This window comes from Aricia agestis, chromosome 3, assembly GCF_905147365.1.
Source record: "Aricia agestis chromosome 3, ilAriAges1.1, whole genome shotgun sequence".
NCBI classification, from domain to species: domain Eukaryota; kingdom Metazoa; phylum Arthropoda; class Insecta; order Lepidoptera; family Lycaenidae; genus Aricia; species Aricia agestis.
The window spans coordinates 17,530,276-17,550,714 of record NC_056408.1 but is presented as its reverse complement, the minus strand read 5'-3'; the positions used below and the strand labels follow the sequence as shown (position 1 = coordinate 17,550,714).

General features: G+C 36.9%; 1 protein-coding gene across 2 annotated transcripts; it reads left to right on the top strand.

The window, feature by feature from the left end:
* Positions 1–1,596: 1,596 nt before the first annotated feature.
* On the top strand, positions 1,597–20,193 carry LOC121725577 (venom protease-like). 2 transcript variants are annotated; one of them, XM_042112598.1, is made up of 10 exons: positions 1,597–1,714; positions 6,052–6,152; positions 7,298–7,429; positions 8,262–8,430; positions 8,895–9,040; positions 16,387–16,511; positions 17,060–17,209; positions 17,640–17,769; positions 18,488–18,610; positions 19,984–20,193. In XM_042112598.1, the coding sequence occupies exons 1-10, from the start codon at positions 1,624–1,626 to the stop codon at positions 20,173–20,175; spliced, it is 1,359 nt and encodes a 452-aa protein (XP_041968532.1). In that variant the 5' UTR covers positions 1,597–1,623; the 3' UTR covers positions 20,176–20,193. The 2 variants fall into 2 exon arrangements, with proteins under 2 accessions (XP_041968532.1, XP_041968534.1); XM_042112600.1 differs by lacking the exon at positions 7,298–7,429.
* Positions 20,194–20,439: the final 246 nt, after the last annotated feature.

Here is a 20,439-nt window from a genome sequence, read left to right as displayed (position 1 = left end):
TATAATTAGTATTAGTGATGTAACGAATGCTGGATTTTTCACATTCGCGAACGCGAATGCGATTGCGAATATTTATCTTCAACATTCGCGAATGCGAATGCGAATGCGAATATTTTAAAATTTCAAAAAAAGCGCGCGTAAAGTGTTCGACAGGTTTGACGTTTCGTGTCAGCCATGTTTAAATTGAACATAGCCGAACCGATATTGCTTATAGTCTGTCAAGAAAGTGAAGAAATTAAAAAAGTGGCAACATCGTAGTGTCATCCCTTTTTTCTTAGATTGATTTGAAAGGGATGTTACTACGATGTTGCCACTTTTTAATTTCTTCACTTTCGTGACAGACTATAATTTAATGAATTTAGTCACAGAAAGTTCATTCTAAAAGTTTTGTTTTGTTTTAAGGTTAGCTTTATGTTTTATGTTTCAAGTAATTGTTTAGTTTTTTAGTAAATAGAAATTGTAAACTTTATTTAAAAACTATAGTAAAGTAATAATATACTACTAAATGAATGCAAACCTTACATAGTTGTAACAAGGCTGATTAATGTTAGATTTGATAAGATCTCTGAAGTTCTTTTTTCATAAATGACTAATGAGGCTTTAATTTAGAATGTAGAAGTATGATTTAATAAAAATATCTAAAAGTGTTATCTATTGTATTATTATATTATTTCAAATGCATGCATATAATAATTTCCTTTTTGATTATTAAAACATGCGCTAAATATTCGCATAATTTTTGCGAATGCGAATGCGAATGCGAATATTGAAAAATACGCGGATATTCCCGAATGCGAATGCGAATGCGAATATCCGTTACATCACTAATTAGTATAATTCGTCCAATTATACGTAATATCACAGGTAATATTATATAATATGTATGATTTCTCTATGTCTCTACCAAGTCTTCACCGCTGGAAAATAGAAATGTAAACAGGATATATCCATACATTTATATCCATAATTATAAATATATCTATGGACGCTTCACACCACATCAGTCTGGCCCCGTGGTAAGTACCTGAAGGACTTGTGTTACGGGTACCAGACAACGGAAATATATTAATACTTTTATACTTACTATACATATATTTGAAAATTTTATTATATGATACACATATTTAATACACACCCATGACCCAGGAAGTTTGAAAACTTTTTGTTCCGTCGGCGGGATTCGAACCCGCGACCCCCGGTTTGAGCTACCAACAGCCCACCAACTGCGCCACAGAGGTCGTCATACTTACCTTATATTTCAATCGAGCAATTCTTGTACTTATATGTATATAATTGGAATCTCGGAATCGGCTCCAACGATTTTCATGAAATTTAGTATATAGGGGGTTTCGGGGACTATAAATCGATCTAGCTAGGAATCATTTTTAGAAAATGTCATTTTATTCGTGTTTTATCCTACGAATAATAAAAACTATCGAATACCGATCAAAGCTCGGTCAAATAGCTATTATTATTTTAAATACGAAAGATGTTACATGTCACATTTTGGTCAGATATTGACTGTCTGCGCGAGAGCCCTAACATTGGTAATAACACAGTGGCATGTTAAAGTCAAGGACCAGGGCGTAATCAAGTTCTCAACTCTGACACTACTATCGTTGGATGTGCATCGGCCGGACGCCGCTCGCTTACAATATGCTATTTTATATCATTGTCTTGTGTTTAGTGTGCAGTGGAACATCTTTGAAAAGAGGTAAATACTACAATAATATTATAAATAAAGAAGATTAGTGGATAGAGATTATACAGGATAATGTAAGAATGTTTGGTTTGTGTTTAAACCGGTTTGTTTATTTATAAACTCGTAACCTTGATCTGTTTGAGAGTTAAGACGATATCCCATCTTCTGATAGTGGCTTCGCTATATTATATCCGAAATATCGAATAAAATAGTGAATACAGAACCTTGGTAAACGAAAAGTGAGGCCCGAAAACGTTTTACTATAAGGATCTAAAGAGCGCTCGACTTTGAAGACAATAATAATATGATCCCCTTCCCTAAGATTAGGGCCCGTTTTAAGGGGAGCGAGCCGGGCATTTGCCAAGAGCGGCAAAAATGAGGGGCGGCAAAATTGACTTATTCCTATCTTCCAACCTAGCCATTTGCAGCCATCCACCACCCAACTTTGAAAATTTTACCTTCCAACCTACTTCAGATTGGATCGTGGAAATATTTACGTTTTTAGGGTTCCGTAGTCAACAAGGAACCCTTATAGTTTCGGTCTGTCCGTCCGTCTGTCCGTCTATCTGTCTGTATGTCTGTCCGTCTCTCCGTCTTTCCGCGGTTTAGCTCAGAGACTACTGACTATAGGACCTACAAAGCTGTAATGCACATATGTAATATTAATGATGCCGATAAAATGGTACATAAAATCTTTAAAAAAAATTATGGTACCTCCCCTACACTGATGTGTAGTGGATCATCCCTGCTTGATAGCAGGGATGATTTTCGTGTGGACACCCCACTTTGGATAGGTTTTTTTTTAAATATTATGTTAAATGAGTATTCAAAGATCCTTCTCCGATTTAGGGATCCATTTGTGAAATATGAAGTTTTAAAGTGGAAAAATCGTTAGAGTCCAGTGTCCCCCCCCCCCCCCCCCCCCCCTTCTACTTACCAGCTAAGCGGTGGTTTCCAGAAATGTGAAAAACTTTACTGGAGTAGGAAATATGCTGAATTTAAAAGGAAAACTATCACGGCTAATTGAGTTATAGTCGATCAACTAAAAAATGTATGCGTCGAAGTTTAAAGGAACTTATCGCTCAAATTCCTTTGAACGGAACTGAGTATTTTCCTTAGTTCATGGTATTACTTCAATATTTCCCCCTATAATTATCTCCCAACAAAATCAACCCATGACTTATATATTAAGGTTTTCTGTATGTAAAGGGCGGCGAAAATGATCTTTGCCCGGAGCGGCTAAATAGCTAGATCGGGTCCTCCTTCCTAAGAACGGTTTCGCACTACGTTCGATCCGAACCTGTGAAACTACGGTCCCGAGTAGACGTGTAAGTCTATACTCTTACTTTATAATATTACTAGCTGTTGCCCGCGACTTCGTCCGCGTGGACTTCAGTTTATAGCGCGCGATGTCAACAAAATTGGTGTCAAAAGCTTTTATAAAAAAACCCTGGTACCCCTTAAATCAATACAGCTGTGCAGTGTGCACACAATAAGTATTTCATTTTTTTATATTAAACTTTATATTTTATGCCAAATTTTAAAGCTTATTTAGCCCTCCAATTACACAACTTTACCCATAAACTATTTATCATTGATAGATTTAAGGTTACGTCACTGCACAGATAAAGTACTGAGTTATTTAATACCGTAGAATAGATATAACAATCGAAAAAAATCGAAACTTAAAAAGATGATACCACGTCTTATAGAAAGACTTTTGAGCAAGCGTCAGCGCGATGTAGAAGACGCACGGCGCCATCTATTATGAATTGTTGGAACTAACTTAATTTGAACAAATTTACGCATTTTCACCCCCTTACAACCCTTTTTTCCAGTAAAAAAGTAGCCTATGTCCTTTCTCAGGCTTTAGACTATCTGTATACAAAATTTCATTACAATCGGTTCGGAAGTTTTGGCGTTTGGCGTGAAAGCGAGACTGACAGACAGACAGACAGACAGACAGACAGAGATACTTTTGGCGTTTGGCGTGAAAGCGAGACTGACAGACAGACAGACAGACAGAGATACTTTCGCATTTATAATATTAGTATAGATTATGTGCACACTGCATAGCTGTTTTTGGGTATTTTGATTAATTAAGGGCCGCGCTACACCGGAAGCACTTACCAGGGTTTTAAAAAGTTTTTAAATTTGACACAAATTTTGTTGACACCGCGCGCTATAAACTAAAGTCCACGCGGACGAAGTCGCGGGCAACAGCTAGTATTATACATAAAATATGTTTAAGATTTTTGAAATTTTATTTTAATACACATCCAAGACCCAGGAACATTGAAAACTTTTTGTTCCGCCTGCGGGACTCGAACCCAGGACCCCCGGGATGAGCGCTGGCCACGCGCAATGCGAATTCATTTTCATCGAAATTTTCATGGAAATAAGATATATTCCCACATCAAAATGTAGCCTATGTCCTTTCTCAGACTCTAGAATAACTGTATACAAAATTTCATTGCAATCGGTTCAGTAGTTTTGGCGTGAAAGCAAGACAGACAGACAGACAGACAGAGATACTTTCGCATTTATAATATTAGTATGGATTAGTATGGATAGTATGGATTAGAAATGCAGTAGGAGTTCTACATAAGATAAGATAGATTGATTATTATTATACCAAGTGATAATATTATTAAACATAATATTCTAACGTATTAAAAACTATAAACAAAAACATACTAACTAATAAGTATGATTAGTTCTATGTTACAATAAAGTAAAAAATAAAACGCCATCTGTTGAATCGTATTAGAACTAAAATGTTCATTCCATCGATATATTTCTGGATTTTTTATAATATTATACATAAAATATGTTTAAGATTTTTGAAATTTTATTTTAATACACATCCAAGACCCAGGAACATTGAACACTTTTTGTTCCGCCTGCGGGACTCGAACCCAGGACCCCCGGGATGAGCGCTGGCCACGCGCAATGCGAATTCATTTTCATCGATATTTTCATGGAAATAAGATATTTTCCCACATCAAAATGTAGCCTATGTCCTTTCTCAGACTCTAGAATAACTGTATACAAAATTTCATTGCAATCGGTTCAGTAGTTTTGGCGTGAAAGCAAGACAGACAGACAGACAGACAGACAGACAGAGATACTTTCGCATTTATAATATTAGTATGGATAGTATGGATTAGAAATGCAGTAGGAGTTCTACATAAGATAAGATAGATTGATTATTATTATACCAAGTGATAATATTATTAAACATAATATTCTAACGTATTAAAAACTATAAACAAAAACATACTAACTAATAAGTATGATTAGTTCTATGTTACAATAAAGTAAAAAATAAAACGCCATCTGTTGAATCGTATTAGAACTAAAATGTTCATTCCATCGATATATTTCTGGATTTTTTATAATATTATACATAAAATATGTTTAAGATTTTTGAAATTTTATTTTAATACACATCCAAGACCCAGGAACATTGAAAACTTTTTGTTCCGCCTGCGGGACTCGAACCCAGGACCCCCGGGATGAGCGCTGGCCACGCGCAATGCGAATTCATTTTCATCGATATTTTCATGGAAATAAGATATTTTCCCACATCAAAATGTAGCCTATGTCCTTTCTCAGACTCTAGAATAACTGTATACAAAATTTCATTGCAATCGGTTCAGTAGTTTTGGCGTGAAAGCAAGACAGACAGACAGACAGACAGACAGAGATACTTTCGCATTTATAATATTAGTATGGATAAAGCGGAAGAGTTTGTTTGTTTGTTTTAACGCGCCAATCTCCGGAACTACTGGTCTGATTTGAAAAATTCTTTTAATTTTAGATAGCCCATTTATCGAGGAAGGATATAGGCTATATTTTATTAGGCTAAGACTAATAGGAGCGAAGAAATAGAGGTAAATGTGGAAAAAAAGGGGGAAATTGCTTATTATCTTAAGAACTACTAGAGCAATTTTTATGTTATTTGTCACACATAAAGGATAGACCAGGTGAAGGGACATAGGGTATTTTTTGCGGAAAAATATACGATTTCCGTGAAATTCCTAAATAACGCGGACGAAGCCGCGCGGAACATTTAGTACCTAATGTATTTTCTATGATAACTTAAGCATTAAAATCTACCTTCTCTCCGATATCTGCGAATCGCAGGTTCGAATCGGATTCAGATTGAGCGTAGTGCGAAAATGCTCTTCTTTCTCTAAATACGAGTACCTGTACTTATCACTTATCAAAGAGAATACCCAGGCCTTAATATTGGTCTGATTGCTACTTACTACCCCTTGCCGCTCATGAGACAATGTGGTTGTCCAGTAAGCAAAATATTTTTAATTTTGCATTATGTTTTTCAGGCGATGTGTGTTCAGTCGGAGGCAAAAATGGTGTTTGCAAACTTTATGACGAGTGCGAGTATTCCAAGTTAGTGGTGAATGTAAACGAAATGAAACCGACGGTAAGTAACGCCTTTTATTTTAATTTATATTAGGTGCTTAGTTAATGCTTAAATCATTATGTTGCTATTTTTCTTTTCTGTAATCTTAATCGAGCATACACCAAAGATTTGGATTTTACGGCCGCACTTAAAGACATAATGATTAGATATGTCGTAGGATGATTTGATGAATCGAACTATCGCAAAAATTCTAGGGATTTCGCTTAAACACGGATAATTAGATAATGCTGTTTATATTTTTAAATTTTTCTAAAAAAAGTTAGGTTTTTTGCAAAAACGCGAGTTGCCTTAGTAACATTGCACATTCTTAACGCTGATTGGCTTGATTTTTGCTTACTGGCCAACTCTTATTCTGATTGGTTACTATCTTTTTCTATATGTATCTTTGAGGTATTACACCATAGAATTATAAAGGGTAAGAAATGACAATGCCTCTTCATAGGAACTTTACTTTTTATTTAACCTTTTTCTTATCTCAACCATAACCTCAGAATTAGTTTCTGGATCTGTTTAACTTTCAGCACTAATTTCATCACTTTTAAATAACGTTTCGCACTATTTTTCAAGTCCAACTGCAATTCTAAACACATTTAAAATATCATAAACCGCTAGCTCGCTTACAAAAACTACCTCAAAAAATAAACAACGCGTGACAATGAATTGACATTTAAAACGTCAAATCTTAAACCAATCAGAGAAGATGTTGTTGTGGGGCACTTAAACCGACCAATCAGTGATTTTTTTCGATAATAACTAACGATTCGTTTCGCAATCTTACTAAGGCGACTCGCGTTTTCGCGAAAACACGACTTTTTGTCAGTAAGATTGAAAAATGTAATCACCATTGTCTAATTATCCATGTTTTCGCGAAGTCCCTAGAATTTTCGCGATAATCCGATTTATCAAATCATCCTACGACAGATACATTAATTTTAATCTAATTAAAATCTCTCTGAGCGTGGCCGATAGTCACAGTGTCGGCGGCAGCAGATCGAATCCCATTTTTGTGGCTTTCCCTATGAGTCTCTAGGGGTTTTACCCCTACTTCATTAACAGTGTTGACTGTTGTTACTATAAAATATTATATGTTTGGATGATTGTTTAATCATATTTACTTTCAACGAGAAATTTAAAACGTTTTTCAGCTTTGCGGCTATGAAGGGAAAAGAAGAGTTCAGATAGCTTGCTGTCCCAAAACTGACTCGTATCCAGACACTGGGCCATTGCGGAAATACTTTCAGGCTACCGACGACGGTATTATGAGATGGCGTGACATGGTGAGTGCCATTAAGGTTTGCTACACAGACATAGATCAAGATAGATACCGCATGTACCATTTGTATGAAAACGAGCGTGTCACTTTTTTCCTACCTACTGTGACGTGCCGATGATAAGAAACGGGTCCATTATCAAGGCCAACGTTTCTATTTGAATTTCTACAGCTCAATACGGCACTTTTAGGCATTTAGGCATTTTTCAAATTCCGATTGACGTCCGATTCCGATAGCAGACTAAAGAACAGACTTTCGAAAGACGAGCATTGCTCGTCGCTTGGGAACGCGATATGGCACGCGAAGTACATACACATGCGGTATCTATCTTGATCTATGTCTGTGGTTTGCTAGATAAAGAGGCCCATTCATTATCCTGCATTGCACTCCGCCGTGCAGTCCGCCGGCTAATGCAGGATAGTGAATGGTGTTGCAGGGCTGCAATGCAGGCCTGCCGTGCAGGCCTGCAACACCATTCACTATCCTGCATTAGCCGGCGGACTGCACGGCGGACTGCAATGCAGGATAATGAATGGGCCTCTTTAAACAAAGATTTCCAAAATCTAAGGCTTGTTTTATTGTTAAAATGAGAGCAGAAATTTCTTAACGGCAGAACATAATGCGACTCGGTGACGCACAATGCCAAAGTGTGATAGATAACTTAATTGAAACTTAATTTAAGTAGTTAATTATTTTGTGACTGCTTGATTATGTGAAGCATTGCTGTAGTTGTCGCTTAAAACGCCTTGTTTTACACACTAACTATTATGCCTCATAACGCGCTCTAGTGCGCCAACTTTATCAATATTGTACTTACATACGTTCTGTCTTATTTCAGACGTGTATGTACGACGGAACGTTACCGATGGTGTGCTGCAAAGATACTGTCGATCAACAGAATATAGAGAGCAGAGTGGTAGAGGAGCCCGACAACTGCCCAAAATTTCCTAACGTCAAAATGAATCCTAATATTGAACTCAGCGTAGCAGAAAGCATTGCATTTGAGAGTAAGTAATAATCACAGATTTTTTAGAGTATATGCTCTCCTTCCCCTGGGCATAAGCCTCCCCCACAGATTTAACGAATAAATAGTTAGGGTGGGTTGCACCAACTTACTTTAACTATAACTGTAACTTTAACTACAATACAAAATGTCAAATCTTTGGTTAAAGTCAATAATGGACGCCGTATTTAACGATAACCTTGAGCTCGACAAGGCTTTCAATGAACGTGGCGAAAAAAGTACAAATTACAATTATACTAAAAACTAACACTAACACTAAACACGTATTGTCTGCGACGTGGGGCGCAACGTGTTCGGAAGTCGTCCTCGGAACCTCCTGTAAGTTAAGGTTAAAGTTAAAGTTAGCCATAACTATAACCATAACTTTGACCGTAACTGTAACTATAACCACGCCTCTGGTACAACCCATCCTAAATAGTTGTAACTTGTAAGTATGTAAAATTTCAGAATGCCTGAGCTACCGACAGTACTCGAACAAGTGCGTTGCTTCTGACGGCGACCCCGACTCGTTCACCAGAGCCAACACGTGCAACGTCTACGTGGACCGCATCTCGGGCGGCAGGGAGGCCAAGCTGAAGGAATTTCCACACATGGTCTGTTTGTTACGTACGGTCTATACCAGAGGTTCCCAAACTCCTTTGTTTCATGACCCACTTTTTAAATGTTGGTGCATATTGCGGACCTCCTGAAGCAAAGAGGTTTTGAAGTGAAAACTTCTTTAGCGGCGTTGAGCACTTTTGTGGGATGGGTAAAAACCTACGTAAAAACCGTGAAACTCGCGTCAGATTCTCGTGCAGGGCCTCTATCATGAGCTCTTAAAGCCAGCCAGAATACTGACTGGCTCGCATTTTGGTACCATGACCTCTATTTTCCAGCCAGTCAGTGGTCACGTGACACAAAACTCACTTCTCCATTGTTAACTGAGTAATAATTTCGTATCATTTGGTATCATGACAACACTTCTGACATAAGCTCGCTTGCTTTTACGTCAAATACAGCAATTCAATAAACACCAACCAACGAGTAGCTTTTACTGAATAGTTTACATTTTAGTAATTTTATTTATTAATATTACATACTTTTTAGTCTTAAATTATATTGCTATTTAGTTGGTTAGTTACTTAATAAGTTATATTTTAGTCTGTAGCATATATTTTAGTGAAAATAATTCGTTATTAAAACCAAAAAACTTAACATTCGAAGTGTCCAAATTTTTGGAAAACGATTAAGTATTCTCAAGTTAATCACGAACTGATACATAAGTAAAGACGTAGAGACCTTAGTAATCCATTTAGTGTTAGTGAGGTTTCAGAATAATAACATAAGTGAGGTGTAGTATACCTATATGTCTAGTCAACAATAAGGTTTGCATTTGTGCGATGAGCTAAGACTGCATTGATTTAGTACACAAGAAACACATACAAGGTATAAGGAACACAAGTGTTGTGTATAATTACTGTAAAACAAGTAGGGTAAGTTCGCCCTTTCGCGTCCATAGACCAATTCGCGTCCATTTTGCGGATCTTCCTTTTTAAAATCCCGAAAATAAGTAAACTAACACACCAATCAAACGAAAAGTCATTCCCGCTAATACGTCAATGTATACGAGGTACGCACACATGGACAAAAGGTCCGTGCGCCAAACCAAAACCGTTTAGAAGAAATAGTTAGCCTCGGCTGTTCAACAAGGGAGCACTGCGCGCGCTCGCGCGACAAAAAAAATAGTGTGCAGCGGCGCGTTCGATGGTAAGTTTTTTATTGTTTTAAGTGAAAATTAGGTTACATAGTTGTTTGTAGACTATTACAATGTAAAAAGGAATAATATTTATTATGAATTTGCTTATGTTTTTTATATTTAACGACTGAAATAAGGTGGACGCGAATTACTACATCGAATTCACAAAATTTCTACTTTGCGTCCACCTGTGGACGCAAACTATACCTACAGGGGATGATACATAAACCAAATTGCGTCCACTATTTTCGTTAAATATTTGCATGTTGACTTGCATGTGAAAATAATAATTATGAAATGTATTGTTTATTATTATATTATTGTATATTTTTTATTAAAAATACGTTTAAAAATTGTATTTTTAAATAAAATGAGTTCTTTTATTCTTTTTTTCTATTTAAGATGAGTTCTTCGGAGAAAAGAAAGAAGAAGGAAAGGAGAACATACACAGAAGACGATTTAAAGAAAGCGTTAAATGAAATTCGAGAGAAGAATAAATCGGTAAGACAAATATGTAAAGAATATGCTATTCCCAAGACCACAATATTGGATAAAATCAGTGGGCGCAGACCAGATGGAGTAAAGAAACCTGGACCAGAACCAGCGCTAGGAGTAGATGGTGAAAAAAAAGTAGTTGAATGGCTTCTTGATATTTCCAAATGTGGATTTCCAGTGAAAAAGCAAGAATTGTTGAATACTGTTCAGAAAATAATTCGAGATGGGAAGTTTAAAAATAATTTTAAAGATGATCGCCCAGGTCAAAAGTGGTTTGAAAAATTTTTGTTTTTTTTTACCTATTAGTCCTACTACTTAGGTACCTTATATATTTTTAAGTTCAATGTTGAGAAGATTTTGATTATTTTTTTGAGATTCGTTATTATGATAATAATGTTGATTTTTAATACTCTGAAATAAAGAAATTGTTAAAATACAATCTTTTTTTATTTTCTTAAAATATCACCCCTATATTCCTTTTCTAAGCTGGTGGACGCTAAATGGTCCACGGGTGGACGCAATTAGGATTTTGTGGACGCAAAGTGGGTAAAACGCCTTATTCTGAAGTTTATCTATTTAAAAATGTAACATAAGATGCTTCGAGTAAAACTGAAAGTTAATCTTAAAATAGACTAATATATTGATCACATAACATAATTTTTTCATGGAAATGAATGTTGGGACATTATTATTTTCGCCATCAAACTTGCCAACTGCACTAAATGGACGCGAATAGGCGAAATGACCCTATGAATTTTCACCGAAAACCTACAGGTACAATCTTATAGTTGCATTGTAGGTTTTTGTGTTATTTCACAAACTATTTCCTTGTAAACCTGAAGTATTTTGGTATATGCATGATAAACACTGCACCAAAGAGGTAAATAATTCAATATTACTTACTTTTAACAAGAATTTTCAGAACACAACCTTTTAACCTTTAGATGTATGTATAACATGCTCCGGATAAACATTGACACACCTAAACTACTAGAAAAGTTAAATAATTGATATGATATTATCAATCCCAATTAGAAACCCAATTAGCTAAATTCTCATATGAGCACTTTTTCATTTATAACTTCTTCTCTTGACGACAATATGGTATTATATGATGGGAATAGTGTAAATCACTAAATTTTACTCAAAAACAAAAACCTACATTATAGTACTTTTCCAAAAAAGACTTACTTAATAAGAATTGCATAACAAACATATGGAACTTATTGTTCATAAAACATAATATTATCATAGGAACATATATTATTATGTATTACCAAAAATACTTTTGTACTTACCTCAATAATAATAATAAGTATTAGTTTTATATTAAATTAAAACTTACTATGTACTTCTTAGGAACCTATCTTAGGAGCATTTCGTACAATCTTTTGATTGCAGTAGGTCTTTGTGTTATTTCACAAACTATTTCCTTGTAAACCATGCATGATAAACGCTGCACCAAAGAGGTAAATTCAAAGGTATTACTTTCTCAATAACAAGAATTTTGAGAACACAACCTTTGAAACTTTAGATTCAAGTATATTCACGAATAAATATTTACACACACACATACACCTAAACTACTAGAAAAGTTAAATCATTGATAATATAAAATCCAAATTAGCTAAATTCTCATATGCACTTTTTCATTTATAACTTCTCTTGACTACAATATGATATAATATACAATGGGAATAGTCACTAAAACTCAAAAATATAATCCTACATTACTTATAGTACTTTTTCCAAAAAGACATAACAAAAATTGCATAACAAACATACTTACTTATTGTTCATAAAACATAATATTTTCATTGGAACTTATATTATTATTACCAAAAATTCTTTTGTACCTCAATAATAATAATATTAGTTTTATATTACTTATTACATTAAAATTTAAAATACATGAGGACTTTAGTAAGTCCTCATGTATTATACATTTTAAAAAGATGTGGTCGTTTTAGGGACCTATCAGACAGAGTGGTCACGCGTTGAAGCATTTGCGTTGGAGCAGTCAGTGTGTGACTGAGGAGCAATTCTAACACATTCAGAACTCCTCCTGTGTGAGTATATAGAGATACTCACACGGGAGGCATTCTACAACATAATACAACACAAAGAACACAAAACCCTTGACCGCTCTCTGTCTGAGATATCCCAGGCAATTTCCCATAGTTGCAACTTGCAATGCAGTTTCTAATTGTTATTGGTTTGCCAAATAAAAGTCTGAAATTATAATATTGTTTTTATCTTTCATCAAAAGTTGGTATTTGAACTCCTTTAATAATAATAAATTAATATTTACACAAGGGATATTTGATTCATCTTCTTTGATTTTAAGTGACAAGACCTTGTTTAAGATTTCCGCTGTATAAATATTTTTAGAAGTATAATATAAAAGAGATTTAACACTTGCCTATCTGATACTAGGTTGATAATAAGGTGTAAGACAAATGTAGTACCTATTGATGAAAGCTGTGTATGAATATGTATCTAAGGTAGGTATATTTAAGTGAGAAAATAAATGAAAAAACATTTAAAAACGAGTATTTATTAAATTTCTTTTAATTAAAGCTTTTGAGTGAATATATATTATCTTCCTAGGACTTCGTCATCATTACACTTGCAATTCTTTATTATAAAATGTAGTACTTATAGTATCTCAGTGTTAGCAATCATCCTTTATCCTGAAAAATATTTGGTTCAGCGTACACAGTACTAATAATGTAAAATGCCTTACAAGGCACAAAAAGGGGATTATTAAACTTATAAATTGCCTGTTTATGTTACAATAATACCTATTTGAAAGCTCAAAAAAACGTAGGTGTTCAAGAATGAGTTGAAGTTCAACAAACTATGTTCAACTCATGACATCAACTCTGTTGTAATGCATGTAATTGTAATCCACAAGTTTGATGCATTTCTAAGACTTTTTCATGGTAGATTATTTAGCGTAGGTATCAAGTAGGTATAGGATATAATAAACTTATCAATTTCTTGCTTAAAACATAATCTCTATAAACTTAATAACAATATCCAATTATCTTTTTTTTTTGTCTCCTTCTTCTTCTCTTTTTTAATTGCCGACTCAGTTAGTTGCCAATGTCAGAGAATTCTTTCTCCTCTAGATCGCCATGCTTGTGATAATATAAACATGAAGGAGTGTTATTTTCTCAGTGTTTTCATAAAGGGCTTATAAAATACCAAAAAATATAAATAAAACCATTTACACATTTATAATAATTACCTTTAAATACAATAAATCGGTGCAAAAGTAACTATTCCTACATTGACCACGTTTTATATTAGAAAATAGTATATTTTATAATAAAAAATATTAATCTTTTTTTAAACTATATTTTCATCTTGATTTACAATTTTTCCGTTAGTCGTTATGGCTAAGCCATTTCAATTCCTAAAAAAAAAAACAATTCCGTTAGTCAAATTTGACGTTCGTGTTTGACATTTCTTAATCCAGTTCAGAGACAAATATTACAGGTTAAAACCATTGAGAAGTAAAAGTGCACATGATACGGAAACATAACCATTCACTTTACAACTGTTTACATACCTGCACGGATTAGCTCAGGTTTTGACAAAGTTAATGATAGGGGGGCTGATCTAAAAACTAGGGTTGCTGAGGATTCCTCTTCCGCTTCCTCATAATGAGGAAGTTCCGCAATATTTTGGGTTCCTCAACCGTTACCGCATCCTCATAAATAAAAATAAAAAAATCCTCTTCCGCTATCGCTTCCTCAAAATTTAAGAGGAATTTATGAGGAATTTCACTGCGCATGCGCGTCGCGTATCCAATCATGGCAACGCACACGCCAGAGCCAGAGAATTGTATCATTCACTCATCTTTTTTTTGTGTGCGTTGTTGTGTATGTTTAGCCTGGGAAAATTAAGGAATTCAGACCGAATAATTCGTGTAGTTTTGAAAGTTGGTACAGTTGTTCGTAAAGGTGTCCAGATGAATATACTAAAAGTCTCCGAGGGTGGGACAAGAGCCGGCGGTGGGGGAGGGGGGGAAGGCTCTTCCTGAAAATAATAAAATATAAATAAAATTAGAGACTATTTTGAAGGAGGTATCAGGGGACTACGTTACGCCGATTTACTATATCTGTCTCTAGGTACAGTTAATCGAGGTAACGTATTCCCGTGATTCCTCCTTCAAAGTTGATCCTATCTAAATTTATTCTTTTTAAATATCTTCAGGAAGAATGAGTCTATACCACTACGTTTTTATTTTATCGTAAACATCTTTCAAATTTATTTTATGGTCGGTCGATTGGCGGGGTACGGGGCATTCATATTTTTGCAATTTTTAAGGGTCATATTATTTTTTATTTATTAGTAAATTTAGAAAAAATCTAACGTAGCTTTAACAGATCATAGTATTGTATAAAAATTATTTGTCTAAACGCATTGTCCAGGGAGTAAATTGAGGAATACGTTTGAATGGAAATACAGTGCGAGCGTACCCTTTTAATACTCTGTATTTCCTAAAGTAATGATCGTACAGTAAAAATGTTTGGACGTAAGTTATAGTAAATTTAATGTAGATAATTAATGTAGAAGTCACTAAAGAGATATTTTAAATAATTTTCGAATCACAAGCAAAAACCTTGAAAAAGACACCTTTCCCCCTCCCCTTACCGCCGGCTCTTGTCCCACCCTCGGGGACTTTTAGTATATTCATCTGGATACCTTTAGGAACAACTGTACCAACTTTCAAAACTACACGAATTATTCGGTCTGATCGTCGATTTTGAAACTTATTTTCTTAGACTAGTTACTGAACTCCTTAATTGCTGGACCGATTTTGATGATTCTTTATTGTGTGTGTTTTGAGAATGGTTTAGATTCATATTTTGGTCCACTGGAAAATGCTCTTTTAATTAATTTTTGTGTAATGTACCTATGTACCTAGTTATGTGTACGGTCCGCTAGTAGGTATTTATAATTTCCTATCATCCTCTTCCTCATCCGCTTCCTCTTCCGCTTCCTCATCCGCATCCTCTTCCTCAAAAAATATCCTCTTCCTCATCCGCATCCTCTAAATTTGCGCGTGAAAATTCCTCTTCCTCCTCCTCTTCCTCATAATCACTTCCTCAACAACCCTACTAAAAACCGTAAGACGGTTGGAGAGTAGGTAGTGTTGTAACATCGAAATCGATTAATCGAACAATCGATTGTTTTTTTTTTCGATTCTCGATATTTTTTATTCGATTGTAAGGGTTTCGATTAATTAAAAAAATCGATTTTTTAAAAATCGATTTTCATAAAAAATGGGTTAAAAATTTAATCGATTGTAAGGGTTTCGATTAATTAAAAAAATCGATTTTCATAAAAAATGGGTTAAAAAATTGTAAGAGTTTCGATTAATTAAAAAATCGGTTTTCATAAAAAATTGGTTAAAAATTTAATCGATTGTAAGGGTTTCGATTAATTAAAAAAATCGATTTTTTTTAATATCGATTTTCATAAAAAATGGGTTCAAAAAATGCACAACGTTAATAATCAAGTTTTCACTTCTGCCGCCACTCCCGGAGTGCAACCCGTCTTTTTTTATTTTTTTATTTTAATTTTACGGTTTTTAATTATTTTGGTGATATTTAGCTATTGTAAAAATTTATGCGGCTAATAATTTAGCAAAATATAAAGAAAGGCGCTGCCAACTGAAGTTTTGCTTAACTTTAGGCCGTCATCGGTTGCTTGAACGGCGCTCCGAACGCGGACGCTGAAATCGTGTGGATCGGCGGCGGAGCCCTCATCAGTGACAAGTTTATCCTGACCGCAGGACATGCGTTATTCGATCTAGACCAGTAAGTCCTTACTCTGAGTATTTTAAAATACCTAAAGCTGTCTGAGTTGTGGCTGTCTGTGAAATCGTAGCATCCAAACGGGAACATCCAACCTATTTCGATCTAGGGTTTTTTTTTGTTTCAAAGCTGACTTCATGAGAGCACTGTTCTTAGCCATTTTCTTCATCTCAGGCTGCTCACTGTGGGAAGGTTTTATCTAGAGGTAGTTAAGAGTTTTTTATCGCGTTTTTTTATTCTCTAACGAGCTTTTGCCCGCGGCTTCGCTCGCGTTAAGTTATTATATACAAACTTTCATCCCCTATTTTAACCCCTTGGGGTTGGAATTTATCAAAATCCTTTCTTAGCGGATGCCTACGTCATAACATCTACCTGCATGCCAAATTTCAGCCCGATCCGTCCAGTGGTTTGGGCTGTGCGTTGATAGATCACCATGTCAGTCAGTCACCTTTGAGTTTTATATATATAGATTTACTATTATTCTATGGTACGTGGTTTATAACCACTGCTTCAGTATTTTTCATCGTTATTAATCTAAACACTATTTTTAGTAAGCGCGTGAAATACGCACTTCTGGGCAGCCTGAACAAGCGCAACATACGCGAGGGGGTGCTGTACAACATCATCCAGAGAATACCGTACGACACGTACGACTCCAGCACCAAGGCCAACGACATCGCGCTGCTCAAGCTGGACCGACGGTGAGGACCAGCCCTGGAATTATGTAGGCCATGGCCCATGGGCAGCAGCTTCCTATGGCGTCATACGGAGGAGGCAGTGTCCAAGAATAGCGGCACAGTTCGTACATGGGGCGGCGAAATTAAAGTGGCCTTTACTAATAAAATATATAAATCCGGTACTGATTGCGGAGATGGTGGCTGGTTTCGTTCAAATAAGTGCAGTGCAGTGACTTTATAGTTGCCAAGATTGTGTGCAGTACACAAAAGCACTCTCTTTTCCTTTACCCTCGTAACCCAATGGGCCGGACGACACGCCTGCCGAGAGATCCAAAACAGATCAACTTTTAAATACCCATGCGTCGGCATGAATCATTTACGCATGCATGGGCGTACCGAGGGGGGGGGGGGGATGTGGTGTACCCTCTTTTATGCATGTTACATGTTATTACAGCGTGAAACTGTCAGAGTTCATTCGTCCCGCGTGTCTGCCCGTGCGGGGCGTCGCGACGCACCCGGACTACGTCATCGCCGGGTGGGGGCAAACCACTGACAAGGGCAACACTTCCGATGTCCTGATGATGGTAAGCAGGTAAACTTCCGACGTCATGATGATGGTAAGCAGGTAAACTTCCGACGTCTTGATGATGGTGAGCAGGTACCGAAGGTTTACGAAATAGAGTAACAAGCAACGGGGTCGGAGCCTGAAATTTTGGAGTGTCACAGATACGCATAAATACGCCTATGTCAAAATATAAGGTTGTGTCTAAACACACTAGGCCGAAGTTGCGCGGCGTAAATTCCGCATGGTTACGTCCGCAATGTCAAACGCATACATAATAAGGACGGAACGCGACGGAATATAAAATACATTGCGGGCGTAATCATGCGGAATTTACGCCGCGTAACTTCGGCCTAGCGTGTTTAAACACTTATTAGTATCTAGATGACGCCCGCAACTCCGTTGCGCCAAAACTCGTTTATCGCACGGGAACCGTACATTTTTCCAGAGTAAAAAGTATCCTACCTACTGAGGTATAGGTAGGTATGTCCTTTCCCGGTAAAGTATCTCCATACCAAGTTTCAGCACAATCGGTTCAGCGGTTTGGGTGTGAAGAGGTAACAGACAGACAGACAGACAGACACACTTTCGCATTTATATAAAGTATGGAATTATCGATGCTATACCTATATGGATATTAAATACCTACTAAGATTTTTATATCTAAGTATAGGTAAATATACTACCTTCACAAAGTTTCAATTAAGTACGGTCTACTGCATAAAAAAATTATTTTGCAGATTGAAGCAGTCTCAAAAGATGAACAGTTGTGCATAGCGAAGTTTAATCAGAAAAATTTCCGTTGGAACTCAGAAAGAATGTTATGCGTTTCTGGAAAGTCCGAGACGCAAGATTCTTGCAGGGTGAGTAATGTTTACACTATTATTACCTATTATACTAGATGAACCGGTTAACTTCATATAACTTCAATTATAAAAAATGTAAGTATCACAATTAAAAATAAATAAAATTAAAAATATTATTGTCGTATTATATTAAAGTAGTTTTGAAAGCATGTAAATCCTTCTGGAATTTGTGGCATAATCAAAGGGTCATGTAATTACGTTGCATCCTGAAAGGGAATTTACCGGCGCAATTTGACTAGATTTGATTCGCCCCCGAAACGTCTGGGCCGGATTCAGCCCTGTCCAGCAGGAAAGTGAGTAGGGAAGTGGGCAGCGCGAGAATATAGGTGACTCGCGCTGCCACTGCTCATGCCGCTGACATTGCCCGGCGCTCCCTCGAGTGTCGGTTTTTCGGGTGGAAGTCAAAGGACGGGCAGCGCGAGCGCGAGTGAGTGTTCACATTCAGCTCTCTCGCTCACTTGCCGCCAGTGCCGTCATTTTTAGAAATGAAGCATATAGTTAATTTTTAATTTAATTTTTTGTGACTGGTCCATGCACCAACTTTAAATAATGGACTTAACATGTAGAATTTGTAGTACTTAATAGGTAAGTACTTAAGGTGTTCTATTTCTATGAATTTCCCTCATCCACAATTTCCTTATACTACGACGACGGCGTCTTCGATTCGATCTGTTTTGATTTCTTTTTAAAATATGCATATAGTTATATATACTCAGCAGACATAATGCTGTCGCCGCAACAGTTTCGATATCCGCCATCGTTGCGAGTCGTTACGTAAAAGAGTATGAGGGCTGAGTGTGACCACCCACTCGCCTCTATAATGCCGCAGAAGTATTTGAGGCAATATTTCCGACAGCGGCAGGAGCAGTGGCAAGGGCTGAGTGTAAACGTGCCAGTAGTATAATAGCCGGCATCGGCAGCGCGAGTAGCAGCGGCAGTGGCTGAATCTAACGTCCCATCACACTGGCCAGTATTACTGGAATACTACATGAGCGTGCCCTTTAGATTCCGTTGTCAACATTAACTATATACTTAACTATAGAATGAGATGCAACATAATATTACACAAGTATACAACGCATAACATAAAATACCGGAAATCTTTAAGATTTTTCTCTGTTTGCAACGTTATGAGTTATGACCCAGGGGCGGCCAGATTTTATTTTCGGGATAGCTCCAGGAAACTAGTCGTCCACTGCCGGACACTTCAGACAGTCGCTTTCTACTGTCAGACACCCCCAAAGCGTCTAGCTCATCACTCAATACTCATAAGTGTCCGCCAATGGAAAACGATTCCTAGAGTTAGACTATATGGTCCGGCTGCCCCTAGTTCTTGGTGTATCGGCGTGCTAACAGTGTATTTAATCCAGGGAGACAGCGGCGGGCCCCTGATGGCGGAGGTCCAAGACTCGGCGCTGCCTTGCACGTACTTCGTGGCGGGGGTGGTGTCGTTCGGGCCGGAGTGCGGGCAGGGCGCGCCCGGCGTCTACACCAACGTCGCGCCCTACCTCGACTGGATCGTCCGCAACGTGTGGCCCGAGGAGTTCAGACGACGCGCTTGAATATACCTTGTGAATTGACTTCGGTTTTTTATTATACCGTACCTTGTGTATATTTAGGCTGGTTTTATCGTTAAGCGTTTCGGCAGCGCCAAAACTCCAACGGCGCTGCCGAAACGCTTAACGATAAAACCAGCCTTAGCGTTTACCTTATCTATACAGAGTATACCGTATATTCAGTGCCGGTTTGAGCACTAGCAACGCCCTGGGCGAGATTTCTTCGGCGCCCAGGGTGCTGGACCTGCTGGTAGCGCCTGCGGCGCCCCG

Coding starts and splice junctions, on each gene's coding strand:
- LOC121725577 (XM_042112598.1), top strand. CDS start 1,624: ATGTGCATCGGCCGGACGCCGCTCGCTTACAATATGCTATTTTATATC. Junction 9,041..16,386: donor TGAAGGAATTTCCACACATG/GTCTGTTTGTTA, acceptor GCTTAACTTTAG/GCCGTCATCGGTTGCTTGAA. Junction 17,210..17,639: donor CTGCTCAAGCTGGACCGACG/GTGAGGACCAGC, acceptor ATGTTATTACAG/CGTGAAACTGTCAGAGTTCA.